This window comes from Nomascus leucogenys, chromosome 5 (assembly GCF_006542625.1).
Source record: "Nomascus leucogenys isolate Asia chromosome 5, Asia_NLE_v1, whole genome shotgun sequence".
Classification (NCBI taxonomy): domain Eukaryota; kingdom Metazoa; phylum Chordata; class Mammalia; order Primates; family Hylobatidae; genus Nomascus; species Nomascus leucogenys.
Genome location: NC_044385.1, coordinates 136,952,828 through 136,980,398, shown reverse-complemented (window position 1 = coordinate 136,980,398; position 27,571 = coordinate 136,952,828). Strand labels below are relative to the sequence as shown.

The following is a 27,571-nucleotide window of genomic DNA, read 5'->3' as shown; positions in this document are numbered from 1 at the left end:
TCTTCAGACTCGGCTGCCCGGCCCTTGCAAGGCGTGTGTGTGCGTGTTCGTGTATAGAGTGGCCCCTGTGGTCACAGCCTGCCCGCAGCGTCTCGGTCTCAAGTTGCTCATGGCCCTGCATTCTGCCAGCTCTGCCAAGCTGTGGAGCCTCTTTTGTCTCCAAGGGCAGTTCTGGGACTCAGCCTGGGCTCCTCTGAGCCAAGCAAGGGACTTTTGTTTTCATTTGCTTTAGGTTCCTGTAATTTTTTTCTTGTAAATCTCACATCTTTTAGAGTCTTTACCAACTTGAGGTGAATGAAGAGCATGGTGATGAGAATGGTAATAATAGCTTGTGTTTTTAGAATTCATGCTGCACGGGCGGTAAGACTGGACAGCGGTCCTATAAGCAAGCAGACTGAGCTGTAAGAGGTTAATTATCTTGTTGAGGAGTTTTGGAGATAGTTTTGTCCCTGGAATCAAGATTTGGTCTCAGCTGTGTGTGGAGAGGGGGCGTGTGGGAGGTTAAAGTGATACAATAACATGGCTAGGATTCCCCTACACCACCCTAAGATAAAACAATTTTATGAACTAAAATTTAGAGAGGCCACATGGATAGCAGAGGTGAGTGTGACATTAGATAACCTTGAGTTTTAAGGTTTCTTTTATGGGAAAACAGATTCTTGAGATGCTAAGTAGATTTTAAACCCTTTTAGTTTTACAAGTCTGAGTTACCCCAGTGTAATATATAAATAAGCTGGCATTTTAAAATATACTACACTAGTGTATGCATTCTTAGAAGTAACCTTATATGGCTTTAATGGGATTGTACTCGTTTTGATTTGGTATTTGCTTCTGTCTGTTTTGTCATAGTGAAAAATTAGAATTACTCTAGAACATGAACAAGAACGGTGAAAACACTATCTTAACTGGGAGATTGTATTATGAGTGAATTTTTATACAATTAAATAGACTTCAACTCGCTTAAGCAACAACTCCAAAATTAAAAATGCTAATATTGTGTCCTGAAATTGATGCAATACCTCTGTCAGTTTCTCCTGAGGACCCTTGTGGCCCAGGCCCTGGTGTCATCAGTGAGAGGGAGTTTCCTTATACCTGCCCCGCTGACCTGTCCATTGTGCTACACAGTAGAAGTTATGGAGCAGCTTGCTAAATGTAATGGATTTTTTACCAAGATAACTGACGACTTTGTGTAATAGAGACATCCTGACCCTTTTTTTCTTTCAGCTCATATGTTAGATTCGATATCATTCGAAGGATCCTAACCAAGGTTTTTGGATGCAACATAGTCATGGTGATGGGTATTACAGATGTAGATGATAAAATCATCAAAAGAGCCAATGAGGTAAGTGGAGAGGAGTTACATCTATTGATAATGCCATTGATTAGTGTTCTGAGCCCTTCCTGAAAGTGGTTCTTGGCCGGGCGTGGTGGCTTACACCTGTAATCCCAGCACTTTGGGAGCCCAAGACAGGTGGATCACTTGAGGTCAGGAGTTTGAGACCAGCCTGACTAACATGGTGAAACCTTGTCTCTACTAAAAATACAAAAATTAGTCAGGTGTGGTGGCGGGCTCCTGTAATCCCAGCTCCTCAGGAGGCTGAAGCAGGAGAATTTCTTGACCCTGGGAGGCGAAGGTTGCAATAAGTGGAGATTGTGCCACTGCACTCCAGCCTGGGCCACAGAGACTCTGTCTCAAAAAAAAAAAAAAAAAAAGAAAGTGGTTCTTGTTTGCATTTTACAAGTAGTTCTCACATCTTATTGTCCATGTGTGGCCAGTGGGTGTAATCTGAGACATGAAACAGTGCTGGGTTAGCAGGGTTTCTTTGGTGCCCTAGTAAAGGAAGTTAACATCTATCGTATTGTGATCGCTGAAGCCTTTTCTGTGGCCTTGTGTCATTACCTCCTTCTGTGGTCGTCTCCTGGCTCGAATCTTACTCCCGCCCCTGGCCCTTTGGCCTCCAAGGGAAATGACTTGACTTTCTCTTCACTGAGGGAACCAGGCCCACTGATTGGACATACTCATATTTGTGCTAATGATGCCTTTCATGTCTGTGTCTTGATAGTTTAAAAAGTACTTCCTAATGCTAAATGACGAGTTAATGGGTGCAGGAAATCAACATGGCACATGGATACATATGTAACAAACCTGCACATTGTGCACATGTACCCTAAAACCCTAAAGTATAATAAAAAAATAAAAAAAAAGTACTTTTTGTATCTATTACTATTTCAGTCTCAGAACCACCCTGTGTGCTGCATAGAGCAGACCTTATTGTGCTTTTTTTAAAACATTTTATTCCATATTAAAAAAAATTTTTGAAGCGATTTGAGATCTATAGAAAAATGACAAGAATAGTACAAAGATCTTTTGCAGCCACCCTGGGTTTCCTCATGGCCATTGTTGTGCTGCGTTGGGCCATCATCTTCTCTCTGTTCTAGACTTTACCCACCAGGCTGCCTCCCCTCTCTGCACACGCCATGCGTGCCTTCAGAGCAAGGTCACTGGCTCTCGAGGCCCGCACAGCCCTCCCAGCCCTCCCAGTCAGGAACCGGACATTGATGCAGTGCACTGGCGTGGGTGACATGGACGTCAACCCCAGGTGTTGTCCCTGTCCCCCAGCCCCTCTTTCTTTTCTGTCCTAGAACCCCTTCCAGAGTCCTGTTGTCTCCTCGGTCTCTTTCCGTCTTCAGTGGTTCCCTGTCTCATGTCCTTGACAGTGTCAAGGATTGTAGGACTTTGATTTTGTAGGTAGCCCTCCACTCAGGTTCATTGGATGTGTCCCCATCTTGCAGAAGTGTCAAGAGGTTAAGGTGATCACATCTTGAGGTTGCACAGACCTTCAGGGTCAGGGCCACTCCCAGGGCTCTGACTTCAGCTATCTCCGGCAAGTCCCCCTGCCAGGTGGGAATGGCCTGCGCACTTGTGGCGGGTAGCAGAAGTCTCTTTCCCGTGCAGGCTGAGGGCCCCACTGGAGTCTGGCCCACACCTGGAGCATGGTGCCTGGCAAGCTTTGGGAAGGCACAGTGGATGAGGTTGTACAGGCAGGTGGGACGTTGGAGGCGCCTCCTCGGGCTCTCCCTGTTGGCTGGGGGCCAGTGCCCTGCACATCACTTCTACCGGAAGGGCTTCGGTGGTCCTTTGACTTTAACTGCTGTCGAGGAAGGCTTTTCCTAAAGAAGCCATTCTGATGAAACGCTGTCACTCTTTGCCCCACGTGCTGTCTTGTGTCGGCTTTCTGCATTGCAGATGCTTCCTCTAATCACCATTCTCTCTGGACATTTTTGCCCATTTTCACAATTCACTGTGGTTTAGCATACAAGACAGTCTATTCATTTGTGTGTTAGGATGACTGGCTATTTCCTTTTCCTGAATCTGATGAAGGAATTTAAGTAAAGCTGACCTAATTTTGATGTAGACGAGGTGTAGTCTTGTGATACCTTTGCCAGTTACCACTGCTTTTACCAGCATGTGTTACAGTGGAAATGTTCTAACATATATGAAGTAGAGAGAAGAGCATATGAACCCATGCACCTGTCACCGGTGTGCATGGTCAGCACCTGTTCCACCCCTGTTCTCTCTGCTTTTTGTGGAGACCACCTGTGGATTGTCCAGTGGTGGGCTGCTGTTTGGCAGTTTGACACTCCAAGAGCATATTTTTCCGTTTCATTCTCTAATGTGCTTTTCTGAAGTCTGGCTAATTAGATGGTGTTTGTCTTAGTTTGTTTTGTGCTGCTATAACAGAACACCACAGATTGGGTAATTTATAATGAATAGAAATGTATTTGCTCACTATGCTGGAGGCTGGAAGACCAAGATCAAGGTGCCAGCATCTGGCAAGGGCCCTCTTACTGCATCATCCCATGGTGGAGGGCAAGAGGTCAAGGGGAGAGAAAGAACAACCCCTGCCAAAAGCCCCCTGCCCCCACCCCTCCTTTGGTGTTTTTTTTTTTTTTTTTTTGGAGACAGGGTCACACTGTGTCGCCTAGGCTGGTGTGCAGTGGTGTGGTCCTAGTTCAGTGCAGCCTTGATCTCCTGGGCTCAAGCTATTCTCCCACCTCAGCCCTCCTGGTAGCTGGGACTCAGCTGTGCACCACCACACATGACTAATTTTTTTTTTTCTATTTTTAGTAGAGATGAGGTTTCACTGTGTTGCCCAGACTGATCTCAAACTCCTGAGCTCAAGCAGTCCTCCTGCCTCGGCCTCCCAAAGTGCTAGGATTACAGGTGTGAGCCACTGCACCTGGCCAGAAAGCCCTTTTAAGAAGGCATGAAGCCCACCCAAGAGGGTGGGGCCCTCACGGCCTAATTACCTCTTCAAGTTGTCACCTCTTAATACTGTTACAAGGGCAAATAAATCTCAACATGAGTTTTGGAGGGGACAAACATTCAAACCATAGCAGTGCTTCTGGTGCGTTTTAAAAAAAAACTTGCTGGATTTCTTTGTTTTTGAGACAGAATTTCACTCTTGTCGCACAGGCTGGAGTGCAGTGGTGCTGTCCTCGCTCACTGCAACCTCCACATCCCGGGGTCAGGCAGTTCTCCTGCCTCAGCCTCCTGAGTAGCTGGGATTTACAGACACCCACCACCATGCCTGGCTAATTTTTGTATTTTTAGTAGAGACAGGGTTTCACCATGTTGGCCAGGCTGGTCTCGAACTCCTGATCTCAGGTAATCTGCCCTCCTCGGCCTCCCAAAGTGCTAGGATTACAGGTGTGAGCCACCACGCCCGGCCTGGATTTCTTTTTTGGAAAAAAACGTATACATACACATACTTTTTAAGTCAGTGAGATTTGAATTATAGCATTTGTCTGTCATTGTGGCTTCCCTTCCTCTTTAACCTCCCGTCACACCCACGCGTCTTCCTTTTGTGAAATGGGGTGGAACTAGTGACTAAAGATTTGGATTGGAAGTCAGAGGCCGCCTTTGGGCTGGGGCGTTTATCTGAAAAGAGGCTGAACTTTGTCATTTCTTGAGTGAACAGAGCCCTTCTCTTGTCTTTTAGGCATGAGTCAAAGGAATGGTGTAAGGTCCTTGAGGAACATTTTCACTGAGGTCGCTGTCTTCCTATTTTCCATTGATTTGTCTTTCTCATAACTGGGTAGTCTCCCACCGCATGGGGCTGTTTAGCAGTTCTAGCCTTTTCCCAGTTGCTGTTTGTGTTGCTTCTGGCTGTTAAAAAGAGTGCTGCAATGAACATATATGCTTTTGTTTTGTTTACTTGTAAATATATTTCCTGTGGCTGGGTGCAGTGGCTCACGCCTGTAATCCCAGTACTTTGGGAGGCTGGATCACTTAAGCCCAGGAATTTGAGACCAGTCTGGCCAACATGGCAAAACCCTGTGTCTACTTAGACACAAAAAATTAGCTGGGTATGGAGGTGTGCACCTGTAATCCCAGCTACTCGAGAGGCTGAGACACGAGAATCGCTTGAACCCGGGAGGTGGAGGTTGCAGTGAGCTGAGATCGTGCCACTGCACTCCAGCCTGGGCCACAGGGTGAGACTCTGTCTCTAAATAAAAAGTTAATTAATTTCCAAAGCGGAATTGCTAGGTCAAAGGGGGAACAGTTTATTTGATATCTTGCAACTGAGAGTCAGATCATTGAGAGATTGGCAGTGCTGGAAATTGCCTCCCACTTTAAAAGTATTTCTTCACATCCTTACCCCCAGCCTATAAGAGGCAGGATTTAGAAGGCAGGTGCGTGATGTCTAAGGCTGTGTGTGAATGCATAGTCACCAGGTAACCCTCAGCAGAGGTGGTGTTTGGAAATGCCACGCTGGTAAAGAAGGAAGGTCAGTGGTTCAGGGCTTTCATCTGCCGTCGGGGCAGCCAGAGCCTGAAATGAAGGCACTTGGTAGCTTCGTGCCTCTCATGAATCTTCAAGATCGGAAAGAATTGTGTCAGTCCCTGTGTCCTGGTGGCAGGGAGCTGGTAGAGGCTGAGACACTGGCTGAGTAGTGGAGGGAGCCCCGTGGGGGATGGGAGGAGAGGTGAGGACACAGTGTACTCAGAGGGTGTCATGGGGGCGATGGGGAAGGTGGGGCAGGAACGTTGCCATCAGAGAAGTGGGACAAGAGCCCCGAGTCCAGGGAGGAGAGAACTGCAGGAAGAAGGAGGTGGCCAGCGTGGTAAAGGGAGGAAGAAGCAAGAGTTAATTTCACAGATGCCACGAGGAGGGATTGGTTGTTAACTTTTTAAAAAGTGTTATTATTAGAATATGAAAAACTTGGTAGAATTGGTGTAAACATTCTAACTGTAGAGAGTATTTAATTTTTGAACCAGAGAATTCCCATACTTGGTACACAGCAAGATCCTAAGATGGTATTGAGAAGTTTCTTTCCTCAAAATAATGTCTGACTTCAATGTAACAAAACATGTATCTGAAACCCATAGTTATGAAAACATCTGTTTTTTAGTATTTAGTGAAAAGGTAATTCTTTTAAGAAATGCAAATCAAAACCACAGTGAGATAACATCTTATGCTAGTTAGAATCGTCTTCATTAAAAAGTTAGGAAACAACAGATGCTGGCGAGGATGTGGAGAGATAGGAACACTTTTACACTGTTGGTGGGAGTGTAAATTAGTTCAACCATTGTGGAAGACAGTGTGGTGATTCCTCAAGGATCTAGAACCAGAAATGCCATTTAACCCAGCAATCCCATTACTGGATATACCCAAAGGATTATAAATCATTCTACTATAAAGACACATACACACGTATGTTTATTGCAGCACTGTCCACAATAGCAAAGACTTGGAACCAACCCAGATGCCCATCAATGATAGACTGGATGAAGAAAATGTGGCACATGGAATACTATGCAGCCATAAAAAAGGATGGGTTCATATCCTCTGCAGGGACATGGGTGAAGCTGGAAACCATCATTCTCAGCAAACTAACACAGGAACAGAAAACCAAACACCGCATGGTTCTCATTCATAAGTGGGAGTTTAACAATGAGAACACATGGACACAAGGAGGGGAACATCACACACCCGGCACCTGTCAGGAGATGGGGGGCTAAGGGAGGGATAGCGTTAGGAGAAATATCTAATGTAGATGACGGGTTGATGAGTGCAGCAAACCACCATGGCACGTGGATACCTATGTAACAAACCTGCATTTTCTGTACATCTATCCCAGAACTTAAAGTATAATTTTAAAAAAAAAGGTAATTCTTTTTATCCAATGTAAACTTTTTGAAGGTAAAATTAAAACTTTTATTTTTCTTCTTTACCTTTTTTATAATATAAATTTACGATTTTAAACATTTTTAAATGTGCAATTCAGTGGCATTAAGTACATTTACAGCATTAAATGGCGCGTAATGTCCTCAAGGTTCATCCACCTGCAGCCTGTGCCAGAAGTTCCTTCCTTTTTATGGCTGAATAATGTCACATTGCATGTACACTCTCCTCACTATCTATCTTCTGAATATATATGCTTTTGTTTTGGTTCCAGGACCCCCTCCCCACATATCAAAATCCTTGGATGCTCGAGTCCCTGATTTAAAATATATTTGCAGTTAATCTATGCACATCTTCCCATATACTTTAAATCATATCTAGATTACTTGTAATAACTAATACCATGTAAATGCTCTATAAGTATTTGTACTATATTTTTTAAAAATTGTATAATTTTTTATTATTTATTTACTTTTGCGATAGGGTCTCACTCTGTTACCCAGGCTGGAGTGCAATGGTGCGATCTCAGCCCACCGCAACCTCTGCCTCCCAGGCCCAAGCGATTCTCCTGCCTCAGCCTCCTGAGTACCTGGGACTACAGGCATACACCACTATGCCCAGCTAATTTTTGTATTTTTAGTAGAGATGGGGTTTCACCATGTTGGCCAGGCTGGTCTCAAAACTCCTGACCTCAGGTGATCCAGCTGCCTCAGCCTTCCAAGTGATAGGATTACAGGCGTGAGCTACCGCGCTCAGCCAGTAACGTTTTATATTAAGAAAAATCATTAGGCCGGGTGCGGTGGCTCATACCTGTAATCCCAGCACTTTGGGAGGCCAAGGTGGGAGGATCACCTGAGGTCGGGAGTTTGAGACCAGCCTGACCACCATAGAGAAACCCTGTCTCTACTAAAAATACAGAATTAGCTGGGCATGGTGGCGCATGCCTGTAATCCCAGCTACTTGGGAGCTGAGGCAAGAAAATCACTTAAACCCTGGAGGCGGAGGTTGCGGTGAGCTGAGATCGCACCATTGTACTCCAGCCTGGGCAACAAGAGTGAAACTCCATCTCAAAAAACAAAAAAAAAAACCCGAAAAATTATTATATATGTCTCCAAGTGATTCAAGTCAAAGTTTCTCTTTTTGTGTGCCAGGACACTGGCCTGCATCACCCTGGCTTTCTGGAAGAAGGTGAAATGTTCAGGAAGGGCTGGACACAGGGCCCAGCCAGCGGGCTCCTGTCCTGGAGAGAGAGCTAACTTAAAATGATTTACGATCCTTAGAGCTACCTGAGATAATCCGAAATAGGACTAGGACCCCATTTTAGTGCCTTTCAACGTCGTCTATTTGTTTTATGGCAGTGAGAGAGCAGCACTACCCCGGTATGAGGAATGATCATATGTTTCAGGTTAAATGTAGCAAGCAGTTTGACTTTTAGAATATGAGTTGCCAGCTGGGCGTGGTGGCTCACACCTGTAATCCCAGCACTTTAGGAGACCAAAGTGGGCAGATCACGAGGTCAGGAGAGCAAGACCATCCTGGCTAACACGGTGAAACCCCGTCTGTACTAAAAATACAAAAAATTAGCCGGGCGTGGTGGCGGGCGCCTGTAGTCCCAGCTACTCGGGAGGCTGAGGCAGGAGAATGGCGTGAACCCGGGAGGCCGAGCTTGCAGTGAGCCGAGATTGCACCACTGCACTCCAGCCTGGGCGACAGAGCAAGCCTCTGTCTCAAAAAAAAAAAAAAAAAAAAAAAAGAATATGAGTTTCCTCTCCCCAGCACCAGCAGCAGTAGCTGGGTATTCCATTTACAACTCCTTGTCATTGTAGCATTTGTGAGCCACATCCTCTAGGACTGGGCCACTGGTGCTGGGGCAGCCACGTGCAGAGAAGGGAGTTTTGGGTATTTGGGGTGTATTCTACCTGATGAGCCTTTAAAGTGTGTGTGCTTGTGTGTTTATATGTACATATGATTGTCTCCTTCTGAACTAGATAAATTAATTCTTCTTTTTTTTTTTTTGAGATGGAGTCTTGCTCTGTCGCCCAGGCTGGAGTGCAATGGCACAATCTCGGCCCACTGCAACCTCCGCCTCCCGGGTTCAAGCCATTCTCCTGCCTCGGCCTCCCAAGTGGCTGGGATCACAGGCGCCTGCCACCACACCTGGCTAATTTTTTGTATTTTTTAGTAGAGACGGGGTTTCACCATGTTGGTCAGGCTGGTCTCGAACTCCTGACCTCATGATCTGCCCACCTTGTCCTCCCAAAGTGCTGGCATTACAGGTGTTAGCCACCATGCCCAGCCAATTAATTCCTTTTTTGAGACAGAGTTTCACTCTGTTGCCCAAGCTGGAGTGTGGTGGCACAATCTTGGCCCATTGCAGCCTCCGTCTCCCAGGCTTAAGTGGTCCTCCTGCCTCAGCCTCCCAAGTAGTTGGGACTACAGGTGTGTGCCACCATGCCTGCCTAATTGTTTTGTATTTTTTGTAGGGACAGGGTTTCACCAGGTTGCTCAGGCCGGTCTAGATAAATTAATTCTAAAGTTCGTATAGAACAGCAAAAAAAAAATAAAAAAAAAAAAAAAAGAAGAATAGGAAAAGTCTATAAAAGACGAATATTGAGAGGGACTAGCCTATCAAATACGAAAACTTTTATTTTATTTATTTATTTATTTATTTATTTATTTATTTATTTATTTATTTATTTTTTGAGGCAGAGTTTTGCTCTGATTGTCCAGGCTGGAGTGCAATGGCACAATCTCAGCTCACCGCAACCTCCGCCTCCCGGGTTCATGTGATTCTCCTGCCTCAGCCTCCCGAGTAACCAGGATTACAGGCATGTGCGACCACGCCCGGCTAATTTTTTGTATTTTTAGTAGAAACAGGGTTTCTCCGTGTTGGCCAGGCTGATCTCGAACTCCCGGCCTTAGGTGATCCACTCACCTCGGCCTCCCAAAGTGTTGGGATTACAGGCGTGAGCTGCTGTGCCTGGCCCCCAAATATGAAAACATTTTAAAAGCTATAGAAGGTTTTTGTTTTCATATATATATGTGTGTGTGTGTGTGTATATATATATATATATATTATATTTTTTTTTTTTTTTTTCCTGCACAGCTTTATGTGGCAGGATTGACCTACAGCAGATTGCATGTATTATTCAGTAAGGTGCAGTTTGCCAAATGTTGGCCTAGGGGTGCCCCTGTGGATGCATCCGTCACCCCTGTGTCTGTGCCCCTCGTGATTCCTCCCTGCGCCCCCTAACCCCCGGTGCCCAAGCATCCACTGATCTGTTATCTGTGGCTTTAAAGCCTGCAGAAATTAAACACGGGTACAGAGCATGCATAAACAGATGATGGAATACACCAAAAAGTCCAGAAACAGCCCCGATAATTATTGGGAGTTTGTTTTATGGTAAAAGATGGCATTTCAAATCAGTGGTGGTGGGAGGTGGATTATTTCATAGAGTGTTGGCAGCTAGGGGTCATCTGGAGAAAAACATAAGCCAGAGATGGATAGAGGCCTCACAGCCACATTCAAGGCAGGTCAGAGATTTAAATATAAAAGAGACCCCAAGGCAAATTTGATAGCTTCATATTGGGGAAGGCTTTGTAAGTTTGTTTCCAAATCCAGAAGCCATTTACGAGAAAAGATTCAGAAATATGAAAGATTGCTAAGTATAAAAACGACAGTTTTTACATTTCATGAAACAACCATAAAGCTGAAAAACTGGAAAAATGGAAATTATATCAGCGATAAAAGGTTAATTTCTTTAATATAAAAATACTTCCAGCCTGGCACGGTGACTCACACCTGTAATCCCAGCACTTTGGGAGGCCGAAGAAGGTGGATCACCTGAGGTCAGGAGTTCGAGACGAGCCTGGCCAATATGGCAAAACCCCGTCTTTACTAAAAATACAAAAATTAGCTGGGCATGGTGGCATGTGCCTATAGTCCCAGCTACTTGGGAGGCTGAGAAAGGAGAATCGCTTGAGCCCGGGAGGCGGAGGTTGCAGTGAGCTGAGATCGTGCCATTGCACTCCAGCGTGGCCAGCAAGAACAAAACTGTCTCAAAAAAAAAAAAAAAAATGGCCGGGCGCGGTGGCTCAAGCCTGTAATCCCAGCACTTTGGGAGGCCGAGGCGGGTGGATCACGAGGTCAGGAGATCGAGACCATCCTGGCTAACACGGTGAAACCCCGTCTCTACTAAAAAATACAAAAAAAGTAGCCGGGCGTGTTGGCGGGCACCTGTGGTCCCAGCTACTCGGGAGGCTGAGGCAGGAGAATGGCGTGAACCCAGGAGGTGGAGGTTGCCGTGAGCCGAGATCGCGCCACCGCACTCCAGCCTGGGGGACAGAGAAAGACTCCGTCTCAAAAAAAAAAAAAAAAAGAAGAATTCCTAACATCCAATAAGAAAAAGACCTATACCACTCAATAGAAACACAGGCGTGGATAACTACAGGTCATTTAATGCAGATAGTTCCCAAACATGTGAGATGTTCAGATTTACTCAAAATAAAAGAGGTAAAAGCTTAAAGAGCAAAGCACTTGTCAGCTGTCACACTGACACCATGTGAAAATTGGCTGACCCTGCAGGTGAGGGCAGAGGAAGACAGACACCTCCAGGTGTTGCTGGTCGGGTGTAGCTGGCACAGCTTTCCTGGAAGGCAGCTCACAGGAGCGGCCAAGTCCATGAGCCTGTGCCCTCTGTCTCCCACCTAGGAGTGTAGCTCACAAGCACACTTGGGCTGCTGTGAAGTGACCTGTGCACAGTTGTGTTTGTAGTGGTGAGGATGGGATGTGCATCGGGACAGGACCGGGTAAGCACGTAGCGACACATCTGGAAGGGGGAGTAGAGGCCACCTTGGAAGGAGCGAGGCAGCTTAGTGTGTCCAGCATGACAGACCCCCAGGCTTCTGTGTGCTGCGAGGGAGAGAAGCCAGCAGCACAGAGCAGCGTGTGGAATGGGCTGCATTTGGGGATTCCAAGAAAAAGACGCAAATATATATATATGACCACGTTCATGCTTGTGGGAAAACTGGTCACAGTATTTTCCTTCTGGGAGGAAAGCCAAGTCTGGGCACCCCTTTATGCCATTTGACTTCTCCTGGCAATAAATTACCTCTGCAGAAAAATATAGATTAAGCAACCTGCTGATCTTTATTATTTTATTTTTTATTTTGTTGAGACAGGGTCTCACTCTGTTGCCCAGTCTGGAGTGCAGTGGGGCAGTGTTGGCTCACTGCAACCTCCACTTCCTGGGTTCAAGCGATTCTCCTGCCTCAGCCTCCCGAGTAGCTGGGATTACAGGCACCTGCCACCACGCTCAGCTGATTTTTTGTATTTTCAGTAGCAACGGGGTTTCACCATGTTAGCCAGGATGGTCTCGATCTCCTAACCTCGTGATCTGCCCACCTCGGCCTCCCAAAGTGCGGGGATTACAGGTGTGAGCCACCGCACCCGGCCACCCCACTGATCTTTAGGCCCAAAATTGGGTGGAATTTGAGACTTCTGAAGTGGCAAGAAGACACAGTACTTTTGGGCTTTTTCCTTTGGTCTTTTCTCCCCCGGATAGACATACATTAACTGATTTATTGTTGTAAAGGTCTGCTTTGCCACAAAGCTGTACAGCAGGAGAAGGGCTGAAGTGTTTTGGAGTACCAGCTATGTGCTAGGTGCTGCGTATTTTCTCTCTTTAATGTGATATTTATGTAATGTTTTCTTTTACAAAGCTGTCCTGCCCGTATATACACAGTGGTTCTTCTAGCAGTCTAAGGGATTATTAGGTAGAATATCTCCATGCTGTAAAGTAACTGAAGGCCAAGAGGTTTGATTATTGATTTGCCCAAGACCCCAAAGCTTAAACAACACCTGGGTAGCAATACATAGTTCACCAGCTTGCTTTCTTCAGTGAGTATTCTTTGGTGGGGCTTTCTCTGTTGACTATGCCATTCAGAGCCCTGGGTCTCAGGGTCACATGGTTGGGACCTGGCCCCACGTGTGGCGTTGCACTTGAGAAAGTTTCTCAGTATTCTGGAGTGGTAATTCCTTCACCTGTGAAATGGGGAGACTTCGTTCCCGAGGCTGTGTGGAGCAGCTCGGGGAGACTAGCAGGTGGCAGGTGCTGGGCTTGGGAGGCCCAAGGGCCACTTGAGCAGGACCAGCAGTTATGATGCCTGGCTCCATTCCAGAGCTTCACAGCGTCTTGTGCATCTGTTCATGTAGAGTTTTTCATTGAAATTATGAAATAACATGAGCGAACCTAGTCTTGTGTCCTAGCCTCCTTGGATAACGTGGCAGGGGCTGCAGATGCCTGCCCCCAAGGCCCCCACATTCTGAATTGATTGGACTGTTTTGGTGGTCTATCTCCAGAAACCCAGCCATGGGACCTGAGGGAATGAGTACTCCATTAAATCCCAGTTGTAGTGTGTTAAATTACTTTCAAAATATTTCTTTAGAGGTTCCTTTTTAATCTTTTTCTTTTTTTGGAACAGAGTCTTGCTCTGTCGCCCAGGCTGGAGTGCAGTGGCACCTTCTTGGCTGACTGCAACCTTCGCCTCCTGAGTTCAAGCGATTCTCCTGCCTCAGCCACCTGAGTTGCTGGGATTACAGGTGTGCAACACCATGCCTGGCTAACCTTTGTATTTTAAGTAGAGACAGGGTTTCACCATGTTGGCCAGGCTGGTCTCAAACTCCCGGCCTCATGTCATCCACCTGCCTTAGTCTCCCAAAGTGTTGGGATTTATAGGCATGACCCACAACACCCAGCCTCCTCTTTAGTATATTTTTGACTATTTTTTTTTCTCCTGAGGATTAAGGGATAAGATAGGAACCTAGTTTCTTATCATACAGACTAGACTAGGATGATTTTGCCCTTGTCTTAGAAAAGTGGAGGATCCTTGGTATGTTTTGTTTTTTATTTTACTTTATTTTTATTTTTGTTTCGGAGACGGTGTCTCGCTCTGTTGCCAAGGATGGGATTGCAGTGGCACGATCATGGCTGTTTGCAGCTTCAACCTCATGGGCTCAAACGATCCTCTCATCTTGGCCTCCCAAAGTGTTGGGATTACAGGCGTGAGCCGCTGCACCCAGCTGGTTTGGTTTTTACTATATAATGGAAATTGTGACATTATTGCTTCTCTAACCAGAAGACAAGGTCAATAAGCCTTTTTTTCTAGCTAAGCTACTAGTAAAAGTTCAGTACCTAAAATGAGTGCCCCCGCTTTGGTGAGTGGGCAGGGGCAAACTGAGGCCGAGGCACCGGAGGTGGCGGGGGTACGTTTGCTGTCGTGTTGTGCACGTGGGCTTTCTTGTGGCTGGGTGGTTCTGTTGCGAATGCCCCAGACTCATTAATGTGCACATCTAATCCTTCTGCAGATGAATATTTCCCCCGCTTCCCTCGCCAGTCTTTATGAGGAAGACTTCAAGCAGGACATGGCAGCCCTGAAGGTAAAGTGTGGGGCTGGTTGTTCCTGCCATGTGGGTGACAGGCGTGAGCAGTGACAGCTGGTGCTGGCTGACCTGTACTTCTCCAAGGGAAACACGCTTACGTCTCCACTTCCTTGCAGGTTCTCCCACCCACAGTGTACCTGAGGGTAACCGAAAATATTCCTCAGATAATTTCTTTCATTGAAGGAATCATTGCTCGTGGGCACGCTTATTCAACGGCAAAAGGTAGGGTTTATGTTCTTTTTTTTTGAGATGGAGTCTTACTCTGTCACCCTAGGCTGGAGTGCAGTGGTGCGATCTCAGCTCACTGCAACCTCTGCCTCCCTGGTTCAAGCGATTCTCTCGACTCAGCCTCCTGAATAGCTGGGACTACAGGTGCGTGCCACCATGCCTGGCTACAAATTTTTTTTTTTTTTGTATTTTTAGTAGAGATGAGGTTTCACCATGTTAGCCAAGCTAGTCTCGAACTCCTGACCTTGTGATCCACCTGCCTCAGCCTCCCAAAGTGCTGGGATTACAGGCATGAGCCACTGTGCCCAGCCGGTTTATGTTCTTAAAACTAAAACGTTACTGGGATTTGGAGAAACTGGATGTATTTATGAGTTGCAGGAACACACTAAAATTTACTGTCTGTCTTGATAGGATTCCAACAGCAAAGCTGTTGTGGGGTTGTCTACAATATTGTGTCTCTTTGCGAAATGGTTGAATTAGTTCTTTCTAAAAATCTTTTCCAGTCACAGGGAGAGGGGAACATCTGGACAGCTAGTCTTGGTAACAGTCATGGAATCTAGGTGGTAGGTGTACAGGTGTTCATTGTGGTGTTATTTCATCTTTGTTTAGATATTTTCCTAACAAAAAGTTAGGGACAAACACAGTATCTCCAGAGACCTGCTCTCTTCTTATTAAAAGTCAGCCCAGGTCACCCCCATCTGTTTGGCTATCGTTTTTTCACAGGCCATTAAGAGTGAGTTGCGGGAGTCGGAGGTTGCAGTGAGCCAAGATCACGCCACTGCACTCCAGCCTGGTGACAGAGCAAGACTCTGTCCCCCCATCCTCCCCCCCCAAAAAAAAAGTGAGTTGCAGGGCCAGGCGTGGTGGCTGACGCCTGTAATCCCAGTACTTTGGGAGGTGGAGGCGGGTGGATCACTTGAGGCCAAGAATTTGAGACCAGCCTGGGCAAAATGTTAAAACCTTGTTTCTACTAAGATGACAAAAAATCAGCCAGGCCTGGTATCACATGCCTGTGGTCCCAGCTATTCTGGAGGCTGAGGCATGAGAATTGCTTGAACCCAGAAGGCATAGTTTGCAGTGAGCCGAGATCACACCATTGCACTCCAGCCCAGGTGACATTGCAAGACTATCTCAACAAATAAAAATAAAAAAGTGAGTTGCAGGGCTGGGTGTGGTGGCTGATACCTATAATCCCAGCACTTTGGGAGGCAGAGGCAGGTGGATCACTCGAGTCTAGGAGTTCAGGACCAGCCTGGGCAGCATGGAGTGACCCCTTCTCTACAAAAATAAAATAAAAATTAGCTAGACATGGTGGCGTGCTCCTGTAGTCTCAGCTACTCAGGAGGCTGAGGTGAGAGGATAGATTGAGCCCAGGAAATTCGAGGCTGCAGTGAACCATGATTGTCCCACTGCACACCAGCCTGGGAGACAGAGCGAGACCTTATCTCAAAAAAAAAAAGCGTGAGTTGCAGATATTCTGTCGCGTCAGCCATGATACTTCAACATGCATCTCTGCATAAAAGGAGTCCAGATGTCATGGTCAGACCTAAGACGATGAAGAATTTCTGGCTAGCTTCGCGTGTCCTCTCCGTATTAAATATACTCACTTGCCTCCAGGGCATGTGCTGCGTGTGCATTTGTTGGTTTAGTCTCCTCACTTTTTCCCCTCCTCTTTCTTTTTTCTTTTCTCTCTCTCTTTTTTTTTTTTTCATTTTTTCTGAGTAAGCACACGTAGACTCTTTCAAGACTGACAGGTCAGTCTTCCTGTGGAGCAGTCTGTGTTTAGATTTGCATGTTGCTCACTGCAGGTGGTTTCGTTGGTTTGCAGATGCTAATCTTTGTCTGGTGGCCCCCAGGCAAGGCTGGCGTCCTGCTGTTTTGCTGCTTTGGTGATGAAGCATCGCCATAAATCTGAACTAAATCCCACCCATCCTGGCCGCAAACCCTGACCACAGCCTCATCTCTGCATGAAGTTCTCCTTCACCCAGCACAGTTGAAAGTGAACTTACTTTCTCAGCCTTGGTATCTCTGCTGTAGCTTTTGGCAGCCAGTTCTGCAATGCCATAGTTTGCTTTTTAATGTATTCATATTTTGTCCCCATCTAGATCATAAATTCTCAGACCATAAAAACCTTTTGCTTTATTGAATGACGCCTTAGAGTATCCAGCCCACGGCTGAAGGTATGCAGGTATTGAATGTTTGTTGCAGTGAGTCAGCAAGCATGAAGCACTGCCCTGGACGTTCCTGTCCTTCCTGGGTCCTACCTGGGATCGTAAGATGAGCACGTGAGGCCCTGAGGATCTGCTCAGTAGGCTCTGTGTATGGAAGTAGCTTTTTACTTGTTCTAATGTGGTATATTTAGATTTTGTTTCAAAGAAAAACTTTTTTTTTTTTTTTTTGAGACAGAGTCTTGCTCTGTCGCCTAGGCTGGAGTGCAGTGGTGCAATCTCAGCTCACTGCAACCTCCGCCTCCCGGGTTCAAGCAATTCTCCTGCCTCAGCCTCCCAAGAAAAACTTTTTTTAAAGGACTTAGGTGGTTGAATTAGAGTTTGCACCAGAAAACACAGGAATTAATTTTTTTGCTGTCGTGTAACTTGAAATAAGATATGTGGGCCTGTGCTTCCATTTTAGGAACAAACTGATAAATGTTCACGAGTCTTTAGGGATTCTCGTCTTCACAGGCTTGAGGAATGAATGCTGTTTGTTGTTTTGTTATTGTGTTTTATTATAAACAATTTAATGATAGTATAAATATAATGAATTCAAAATACACTTAGATTCACTCAAACCCCAGTAATTTGGACTTTGTGACAATTCCACAAGGGCTTGGTTGTAATTTGATCTTTGAACTCTTGGTGAAAAACAATTTGTTCAGCAAATTGATAACATAAACCAAAGTGAAGGGGGAATGTTTCCACTATTTAAGGGAGTGGTTTCTCTCCAGTGAAGCGCTTTTAAAGCACTGTTTGTATTCTGACTTCATAGAAAGCAGCTCCCAGGGCCTGGATGTCCCCCTCCTGTCCTCTGGTTCATCCCCAGCACCGAGTGCCAGCTTAGTGGTCAACCCTGAATGACCAGGGAGGATGCTGCAGGGACAGGACAGGGTTTTCTGAGCACAGTGGTCACTGGTAGGAGGAAAGGGCAGGGTGGCTTGGGCAAACAAAGCTGGGTGACATTTCAACAGAAAACCCTGCCCTGTCCCTGCAGCATCCTCCCTGGTCATTCAGGGTTGACCACTAAGCTGGCACTCGGTGCTGGGGATGAACCAGAGGACAGGAGGGGGACATCCAGGCTGAGGACATGAGGCAGGTCCTGGGTGCAGCTTGTGTTTGCCAGTTGCAAAGTTTCCTTGATCTTACCAAGACCAGTGTCCGCAGTAAGGATAGTACTCATGCAAATTAGTAACTGCATTAGTAAAAAAGAATGTCAAGACTCAAACTTTGTAAAGGCTAAAAGTTGCACCCACACCTGGGCCCTGAGGACAGCTACATGCTGCTGTGCGGTTGGAGGGTGCTGGATGGTGGCTGCAGATCTGTGGTACTGAGAATGGCCATAGTCACAGCCCGGATGAGCACTGCCTCCGTCCTATGGAGACACATGGCCTGGAACACACAGTGGCTGCAGGCTGGCAGCCTTGGAGCATGGGTTGGTGGCGCTTTCTTCTTGACAAAGCTCCCACTCTGAGCGCCTCCTACCCAGCTCTGCTTTCTTAGGCTTTGTAGTGGAAGGGGCAAGGGCAGCCCAGGCTTGCAGGAGGCTCTGGAGAAGGTTCTGACCTCAGACTGCAAAGCGGACCTTGGCGCTCAGCCTCACAGACACTTCAGTATGCAGATGATTTTTTGTGGGTTTTTTTTTTTTTTTTGGTAGAGATGGGGTCTCACTATGTTGCCCAGGCTGGACTCGAACTCCTCAGCTCAAACAATCCTCCTGCCTCGGACTCCCCCAGAGTGCTGGGATTGGAGGCATGAGCCACTGCACCCAGCCAGATGATGTTTTCAATCTGAGTGAAAAGGTAGTTTTAGAAGATGACTGGGTAAAGAAAGAGTGTCTTTGCTAGCTGGTGTGTAACATAAAGCACAAGATCTAAATGAAGGTCAGTGATAACACTTTTCTCTTTTCTAATTAAATAATTGTCTCAGTAGTTTACAGAGAACTTACGTTTGTGTTTTCACTTTCCTATCTGTGTACTCATGATGTGTCCAAATCATGCATTTATCATATAGTATTGTTTTTAATTCTGGTTAACAAATACATTCAGCCAGGCATGGTGTTGCTCCTGTAACCCCACCTACTGGGAAGGTTGAGGTGGGAAGACTGCCTGAGCCCAGGAGTTCACGGCGATTGTGAGCTGTGACTGTACCACTGCCCTCCAGCCTGAGCAACACAGCAAGACCCTGTCTATAAAAATATAAATACTATATATGTATATGGGGGCCAAACGCTATGTTCTGTATTTAAATTCTAATTACTTGTTAGATGTTAAGCTTGTCTGTATGCTGATATTCAGACTGAGAAGTGATGAATTCATAATTGCCTTTATAAACAGGCAATGTCTACTTCGATCTGAAGGCTAGAGGAGACAAGTATGGCAAACTGGTCGGCGTGGTCCCTGGTCCAGTCGGAGAGCCAGGTGGGTGGCCGGGCTCAGCCCTGTGGGTCCCTGACCCCTGCCTCAGGTCTCAGCTCTGGGCAGATGAGATCTGGAGCGCAGACCCTCCACTTGCTCAGACACGGACCGTACCCAGGTCACAGCTGGGTTTTAAATTTAATGTGGTTTCTCTGGATGGCTCCAGCTTGTGAGGCGTAAAGTTCAAACGGCAAGTGGGGCGTCGTCCACCCCCGCCCCCAGCGTGCCTGGCTCCACTCCCTGGAGACAGTGCTAGTCACTGTCTCCTTTTTCCTCCCGAGGATTTTCAGTGCACGTGAAAACCTCATACACGTACATCGTATTTTCACATTCTTCTGTGTTTTGCTGTTACCGTACATTTAATTCCCATATATGTCTTACCATGCATTAAACTTTCAATCTATTTGAATCTCTTCCTTGCTGTATTCTGTTCCAGGGAGTTATTAGGTCAAAACATTTTTATGGAGAAGAAATAGTAAGCGCAGTATATGGAACTAAATTTAAAATAATTTGAAAAGGATACTGTTTAAGGGAATCAAACAAGAATAACAGGGACAGACCCCAAAGATTGTTCAAGGTATTTCTGGTTTTAGGCACTGCCTTTCTGCCCCATAAACTGTGGCGATGAATCCTAACCATCCATAGCACTGACCCCTCAGGTTCGTTCCTTCCCCCGCCGTGGTGTCCTGTCCTGCTCCCTGCATGGGCCGGAACACAGACGCCCACATCATCCACGTGTGAGGCGTGGCTACCAGCAGGCCATGTGGACTCTGCTTACACATGTGGAGGAGAGGTTTCTGAGAGTTGTACATTCTGGCATCAGGAAGGTTTTTTTAAATTATTTATTTAATAGATTTGTTTTTTAGAGCCATTTTAGCTTCACAGCAAATTTGAGAGTAAGGTACAGAGAATTCCTGTCTACCTGCTACCCTCCACACCGCCCCCCACACTGTCAGCATCCCCCACCATTGACGCATCAGCTTTGCCCAGAGACCAGAGTTGGCATCAGGGTTCACTCTCGGTGCTGTGTGCTCTGGGTTTGGGTGAATGTATAGTGACATGTTTCCACTGTTACAGCATCACACAGGATACTTGCACTGCCCTGAAAAATCCTCTGTGGTCTGTCTGCTCATCCCTCCCTCTTTCCCATCCCTGGAAATCACTGGTCTTTCTACAGTCTCTAGTTTTGCCTTTTCTAGAATGTCATATAGTTAGAGTCATACACTGTGCGCCCTTCTCAGAATGGCTTCTCTCACTTAGGAATACACAGTAATTTTCCTCCGTGTCTTTTCATGGCTGAGAGCTCGTTTCTCTTTAACACTGAGTCACATCCCAGTGTCTGAATTTACAGCAGCTTACCCACTCACCTACTGAAGGGCATCTTCGCTGCTTCTGAGTGTTGGCAATTATGAATAAAGCTGCTGTAAACATCCATGTGCAGGTTTTCAGCTCATCTGGGCAAATACCAAGGAGCACAATGCTGGGTCCTCTGGGAAGAGGCTTATTTGTGTAAGAAACTGCCCAACTTCTTCCAGAGTGGCTGCGCCATTTCGCATCCCCACCAGTGAGGATAGAGTCCCTGTCATTCCACATCTTCACAGCAGTGCTTTTTAAAATAAAACAATTTTCTTATATAAAAGTAACATATTTATATAATTTATAATGGTACAAAATTAGGAAATAGAATTACACAAAACAAAGATAATAAAACCACCATTTTTACACATGGTGAAAAAAAATTTTAATGCCTTAGTGTATGTTATTTCCAAAGCAATGGTGTTTTCTTTTTAATTTTAAATTTAAATTGTTATAATAACACAACAATAGAAAACACCATTAAAAAATGTCCAACTTGGCTGAGCATGGTGGTGCACACCTGTAATCCCAGCACTTTAGGAGGCCAAGGTGGGAGGATCGCTTGAGGCCGGGAGTTCAAGACCAGCCTGGGCAATGTAGTGAGACCCCTTGCTGTCTCTACCAAACAAACAAAAATGCCCAGCTCAGTGAATTGTGTTCAGTGGAGACCCTGCGGTACCCCCTAGTGGAAGGAGACAACAATGGCAAGAGAGTGAAGGCACCTGAGTCCTCCGGGTCCCACGCCCTGCCTGCCAGCCTCCCTGCCCTGCCCTGGGGGCAACTACTGCCCTAACTCTGACAGCAGCCACCTCCTCATCTTTCTGAGTGGGTTTATTGCCCAAACACGTGTCCCTTAACACGACACTTAGCCTTAGCTGTTTTATATTTGTGTCTTCTTGTTTTTAGTCCATATGTTCCTCCCCTGGCTTTTTCCCCTTGCTGCTCATTTGACGGAGAAACGTCATGTGTCTCACGGTTCCCCCAGTGGGATTTCGCTTGCTCTGAGTTTTGGAGTGTCTGTAACATTTCCCTCTGTCTTGTGTGTTTTTTGCAAACTGGTAGTTGAATGTAGAGGCTTATTCAAGTTCTAAATTTCTGGAGAAGGCTACTTTGTAGATGGTGTATTCCTCACCAGGAGACACGTAAGGGCTCTCCCTCTCTGTGTGTCAGCAGCCCTGGCCGCTCTAGGCTTAGATCCTTCACTGCAAAAAGAGGTTACATGGTGGTGCGACTCCTATTCTGCTTTATTTGCTGGAATACCTTTTTTGTTTGTTTGTTTTTTGAGACAGAATCTTGCTCTGTTGCCCAGGCTGGAGTGCAGTGGCATGATCTCGGTTCACTGCAACCTCCACATCCCAGGTTCAAGCAATTCTCCCTGCCTCAGCCTCCAGAGTAGCTGGGATTACAGGGGCACGCCACCGCACCCAGCTAATTTTTGTATTTTTAGTAGAGATGGGGTTTTGCCGTGTTGGCCAGGCTGGTCTTGAACTCCTGACCTCAGGTGATCCACCCGCCTCAGCCTCCCACCAATAACATACTGGGGTTATCGGTGTGAGCCACCGCGCCTGGCCCATTTGCTGGAATGCTTTTATACAGGCAGACTCATCTGGTTACTCAGTGGTACAGTTTGTATAAGAAAGGCAGGACCTTTTCCTTAACTTACCAGTATTCAAAATAAGCAGTTGGCTTCCATATCTTCCTCTGGCGGTGACCAGTTCATGTTCTTTCGTTGTTGAGAGCTCGTGGACTTCAGTGCACGTGCCATTTTAATCCATTGCTGCCGTCACCTTATTGAGCCTCGGCTTGCCCCCTCTTTTGCTGGTAGGAGCTACTCCCGAGTCCCTTACACTCAGCCCTGTTGTAGTTGATAGTTTTGTGGCTGTCTATCTGATATGGTAAGATATTTCTGGCTCATCTTAAAATAAGCTGTTTCTCCTGGAAGCCCCATTTTTCTCTTTTCTTTCTTCCCTTTTCTTCCCTTTCCCTTCTTTCTTTCTTTCTTCTTTCTTTCTTTCTGTCTTTCTTTCTTTCTTTCTCTTTCTTTCTTTCTCTTTCTTTTCTTTTTTTGAGATAGAATGTCACTCTTATTGTTCAGGCTGGAGTGCAATGGCGTGATCTCGGCTCACTGCAACCTCCACCTCCCAGGCTCAAGCGATTCTCCTGCCTCAGCTTCCACAGTAGCTGGGATTACAGGCACCCGCCACCACACCCGGCTGATTTTTGTATTTTTAGTAGAGACACGGTTTCGTCATATTGGTCAGGCTGGTATCGAACTCCTGACCTCAGGTGATCCGCCCGCCTCGGCCTCCCAAAGTCCTGGTATTCTAGGTGTGAGCCACCGCGCCCAGCTCCCATTTTACTTTTAATGGGAAATGGTGATTTGAGAACACAGCATGGGCACCACGGATACTCATTGTTGCCATCTGTCATTGTTTCCTGACCTCTCCCATAGACTGAGGTAATGAACTCATCAGCTCCGTAGGTCACACTGATACTCAAATTCAGAGCTACGGGGTTTCATTAACCCCTCTGTCTGTTCACATGTGTGGTTCCCTTTTCCCCTGTGGCAAGTCCCAGCCTTTAAGGACACTGGGCGTGACAGGATACCCAGTGGGCATCCACCTGCTTTAGTCCATCACGGACCAGCCCTGCCCGAGGCTTGACCACGGTTAGAAGGTTCCCATGCACGTGCCTCCTCCCCGCCCCACGTGTCCATATGTCGGAGTGCCCAGCCTCCACCTGCACTGCCTCCTGCAGCCCTGTCCACTCTCCCCCCTCCCACCGTCTCCAGGTCCGCTTTTTCCCTGTTGTTTTTGAAGCTCATTCCCCAGCACTTTCTGAAGGAAGAGCGCTTTCTCGGGGACAGTATTCCCTGAATTTGTGCCTGTGGATGACAGTGTGCTGCCTTCTACTTCAAAGTCAGTTTGGCTGGAAATACAGTCCTTGGCCGCATTTTCTGTCCTTAAGTATTTTCCTTCAGCATAAGGTGTTACTGATGCTCTCATTTGCCATGCACTATGTAGGAATTGTTCTGTTTGCTTGGGTGCCCAGAGCATGTTATTCTTACTAAAATGACTAGTAATGAAAACATAGCCTGTCCAGTCTGACCCAGAAGAAGTATCTGTGTCTGCACGTCTTTAAATTCATCAAAGGTGATGGACGCCTGTGTAGGTGCTCCTGGGTGGAAAGGGTGATATTGGGATGTTGTGCACATGGGGTGTGCCTGTCCTGGGCAGATGAGACAGCGGGTTTTGGTGAGCATGTGCCACTGGCAGCCTCCCCGCACGGTGACGGGCACCTCGCTCAGAGTCTCGGGTCCACCAGCCGCGTTACCTGACACGATCACGCACCTTTCACTCTGTGTGATTAGTATCTTTTTGGAAAAAACAACCCTGAAACTCAGTTACTGATAAGCAGAGCATTTCTCGTAAGACAGAATAAGGAAAAATGGGAAAACCCCACCCGGTCCACAGTACATTCCTGAGAAATGAGCCTCTGTGGGTTCCCGGCCGCCCAGCTCTCCCTGTGCGCTGGTGCATCTGAGATGAAAGCGTTGCCGGTGCTCCTGTCCCTCACGTGGGTGAAACAGGAGTGAGCGAGAAGTGCAGGGCTCCTTCGAAGAGACACAGCCTGGGGCGTGCTGCCCACCGGCACCTGGAGGGGCTTCCATCGGGGTGGCCAGCTGGATTTCCCTGGTGGGGGTGACCAGCTGAGTTTCTGTGGTGGGGGGTGACTATCTGGGCTTCTGTGGTGGGGGTGAGGTGGTGGTGACAGCCTGGGCTTCCCTGGTGGGGTGACAGTCTGGGCTTTCATGGTAGGGGTGACTGGGCGTCTGTGGTGGGGTGACTGTCTGGGTTTCTGTGGTGGGGTGACCGTCTGGGTTTCCATGTTGGGGTGACTGGGTTTCTGTGGTGGGTTGACTGTCTGGGTTTCTGTGGTGGGGTGACCGTCTGGGTTTCTGTGGTAGAGTGACTGTCTGGGTGTCCGTGGTGGGGTGACTGAGTTTCTGTGGTGGGGTGACTGAGTTTCTGTGGTGGGGTGACTGTCTGCATGTCCGTGGTGGGGTGATTGTGTTTCCATGGTGGGGGTGACTGTCTGGGTTTCCATGGTGGGGTGACTGTCTGGGTCTCGTGGTGGGGGTGACTGTCTGGGTTTTTATGGTGGGGTGATTTTCTGTGTTTCTGTGGTGGGAGTGACTGTCTGGGTTTCTGTGGTGGGGGTGAATGTCTGAGCATCCGTGGTGGGGTGACTGAGCTTCTTCCTAATGATGTACCGTTTGTCATCTGCAGCGGACTCTGACAAGCGTCATGCCAGTGACTTTGCCCTGTGGAAGGCAGCCAAACCCCAGGAGGTATTCTGGGCCTCTCCCTGGGGACCCGGGAGGCCGGGCTGGCACATCGAGTGCTCTGCCATCGCTAGGTAAGGTGCCTGCCGCTTCGTGGGGGTTGGGGCTCAAGTTCCCCTGCTGCCTGCTCAGGGCAGCAGAGGATGTGCATGGGAGCAAGTGCAGCCTGACACGTGTCCCCATGGGTGGTTTTTTGGGAAGAGATTTTTGCTGGAGTGTGACAGGCCATGGAAGGGGGTGAACCAAACCCATGACACATCAGGCTTTCTTAACCTCAGCACTTCCTCCGTTTAGTGGAGAGGCTGCTTTTTGGTTCACACTTGCAGCTGCCCTGTTCCCTCACCCTTCTCTGAGTGGCTGGTGCTCGGGGCCCTGGAGGAGAGTCCTTGCACCTACATCCCTCCTCGATTCGCACTTCTCTAGCCCCCACATCCCTCTCCGCCTTCCTGCCAGCTCTTCTAGCTCAGGCAGCTCACACGCCAGGGTGCTCGGTGGCAGAAATCTCCAGCTCCTCCCAGATCTTCCTGGAATCCCCACCAGCCACCCTCATGTGGGTCCTCTGTCACCAAAGCTCCTCTTCCCCCCGTCTGCCGGGGACCGCGGCTGCCTGCCGCCCCCACTCAGTCGCACAACACTGCTCTCCTGGCCCACTGTGGCATCCCTACTCTGGGAACACCCTCTCTGTCCTGGTTTCTGCCTCTGAGTAGAGCTTTCTCCGCCTTCTCCCTGGTCCCCTTTGGACGCACCTCAGGTGTCCCTACCCTGTGGCTCTGCCCGCAGCCAGGGGCACCTTGGGTGGGGTGTGTGAAAGGCAGCATACCGCCCGTGCCCCGTGCTGCACAGCTGCCCATGGGGCTCGCCAAGGTTAGTTTTGTGTTTTTGTTTTTGTTTTTGTTTTGACGGAGTTTCGCTCCTCTTGCCCAGGCTGGAGTGCAATGGTGTGATCTCGGCTCACCACAACCTCCGCCTCCCAGGTTCAAGCGATTCTCCTGCCTCAGCCTCCTGAGTAGCTGGGACTTGTAGCATGCGCCACCATCCCGGCTAATTTTGTATTTTTAGTAGAGACAGGGTTTCTCCATGTTGGTCAGGCTGGTCTTGAACTCCTGACATCAGGTAATCCGCCCGCCTTGGCCTCCCAAAGTGCTGGGATTACAGGTGTGAGCCACCACACCTGGCCCACGGTTAGTTTTTTACCGTGGTGCTGGTTTGTGTGGCCTGACCCTCTGCAGGCAGCAGGGTACCCGGCCGCACATTTAGACTGTTCCTAGTGTTTCACTGTTACACATCTCCCTAGTGAATAACCGTGCATATGTTTCCTATTTGTAGAAATGGGTTTTTTTTTTTCCCATTATACTTAACTTCTAGGGTACATGTACACAATGTGCAGGTTTGTTACATCTGTATACATGTGCCATGTTGATGTGCTGCACCCATTAACTCCTCATCTACATTAGTTATATCTCCTAATGCTATCCCTCCCCACTCCCCCACCCCACGACAGGCCCTGGTGTGTGATGTTCCCCATCCTGTGTCCAAGTGTTCTCATTGTTGAGTTCCCACCTATGAGTGAGAACATGCAGTGTTTGGTTTTCTGTCCTTGTGATAGTTTGCTCAGAATGATGGTTTCCAGCTTCATCCATGTCCCTACAAAGGACATGAAGTCATCCTTTTTTATGGCTACATAGTATTCCATGGTGTATATGTGCCACATTTTCTTAATCCAGTCTATCATTGATGGACATTTGGGTTGGTTCCAAGTCTTTGCTATTGTGAATAGTGCCACAATAAACGTATGTGTGCATGTGTCTTTATAGCAGCATGATTTATAATCCTTTGGGTATATATCCAGTAATGGGATGGCTGGGTCAAATGGTATTTTTAGTTCTAGATCCTTGAGGAATTGCCACACTGTCTTCCACAATGGTTGAACTAGTTTACAGTCCCACCAACAGTGTAAAAGTGTTCCGATTTCTCCACATCCTCTCCAGCACCTGTTGTTTCCTGACTTTTTAATGATCGCCATTCTAACTGGTGTGAGATGGTATCTCATTGTGGTTTTGATTTGCATTTCTCTGATGGCCAGTGATGATGAGCATTTTTTCATGTGTCTTTGGGCTGCATAAATGTCTTCTTTTGAGAAGTGTCTGTTCATATCCTTCACCCACTTTTTGATGGGGTTGTTTGATTTTTTTCTTGTAAATTTGTTTAACTTCTTTGTAGATTCTGGATATTAGCCCTTTGTCAGATGGGTAGATTGTGAAAATTTTCTCCCATTCTGTAGGTTGCCTGTTCACTCTGATGGTTGTTTCTTTTGCTATGCAGAAGCTCTTTAGTTTAATTAGATCCCATTTGCCAATTTTGGCTTTTGTTGCCATTGCTTTTGGT

The 27,571-nt window shown here is 47.2% G+C and overlaps 1 protein-coding gene across 6 annotated transcripts in view; it reads left to right on the top strand.

Moving 5' to 3' along the window:
- Positions 1-27,571, top strand: part of CARS2 (cysteinyl-tRNA synthetase 2, mitochondrial) — a 64,248-nt gene that overhangs the window by 3,368 nt on the left and 33,309 nt on the right. For 4 of the 6 annotated variants that reach the window (XR_004030211.1, XM_030813688.1, XM_030813686.1 and 1 more), the window contains exons 3-7: positions 1,225-1,342; positions 14,556-14,627; positions 14,747-14,852; positions 19,405-19,488; positions 25,131-25,260. Coding sequence is in view for 4 of the 6 variants with exons in the window: in XM_030813688.1 (XP_030669548.1) it covers positions 1,225-1,342; positions 14,556-14,627; positions 14,747-14,852; positions 19,405-19,488; positions 25,131-25,260 (510 nt within the window). In the remaining 2 variants the exon portion in view is untranslated. Of the gene's footprint in view, positions 1-1,224; positions 1,343-14,555; positions 14,628-14,746; positions 14,853-18,772; positions 18,952-19,404; positions 19,489-25,130; positions 25,261-27,571 lie in introns of those variants that run through there. The other 2 variants (XM_030813687.1, XM_030813690.1) reach the window with 2 other exon arrangements.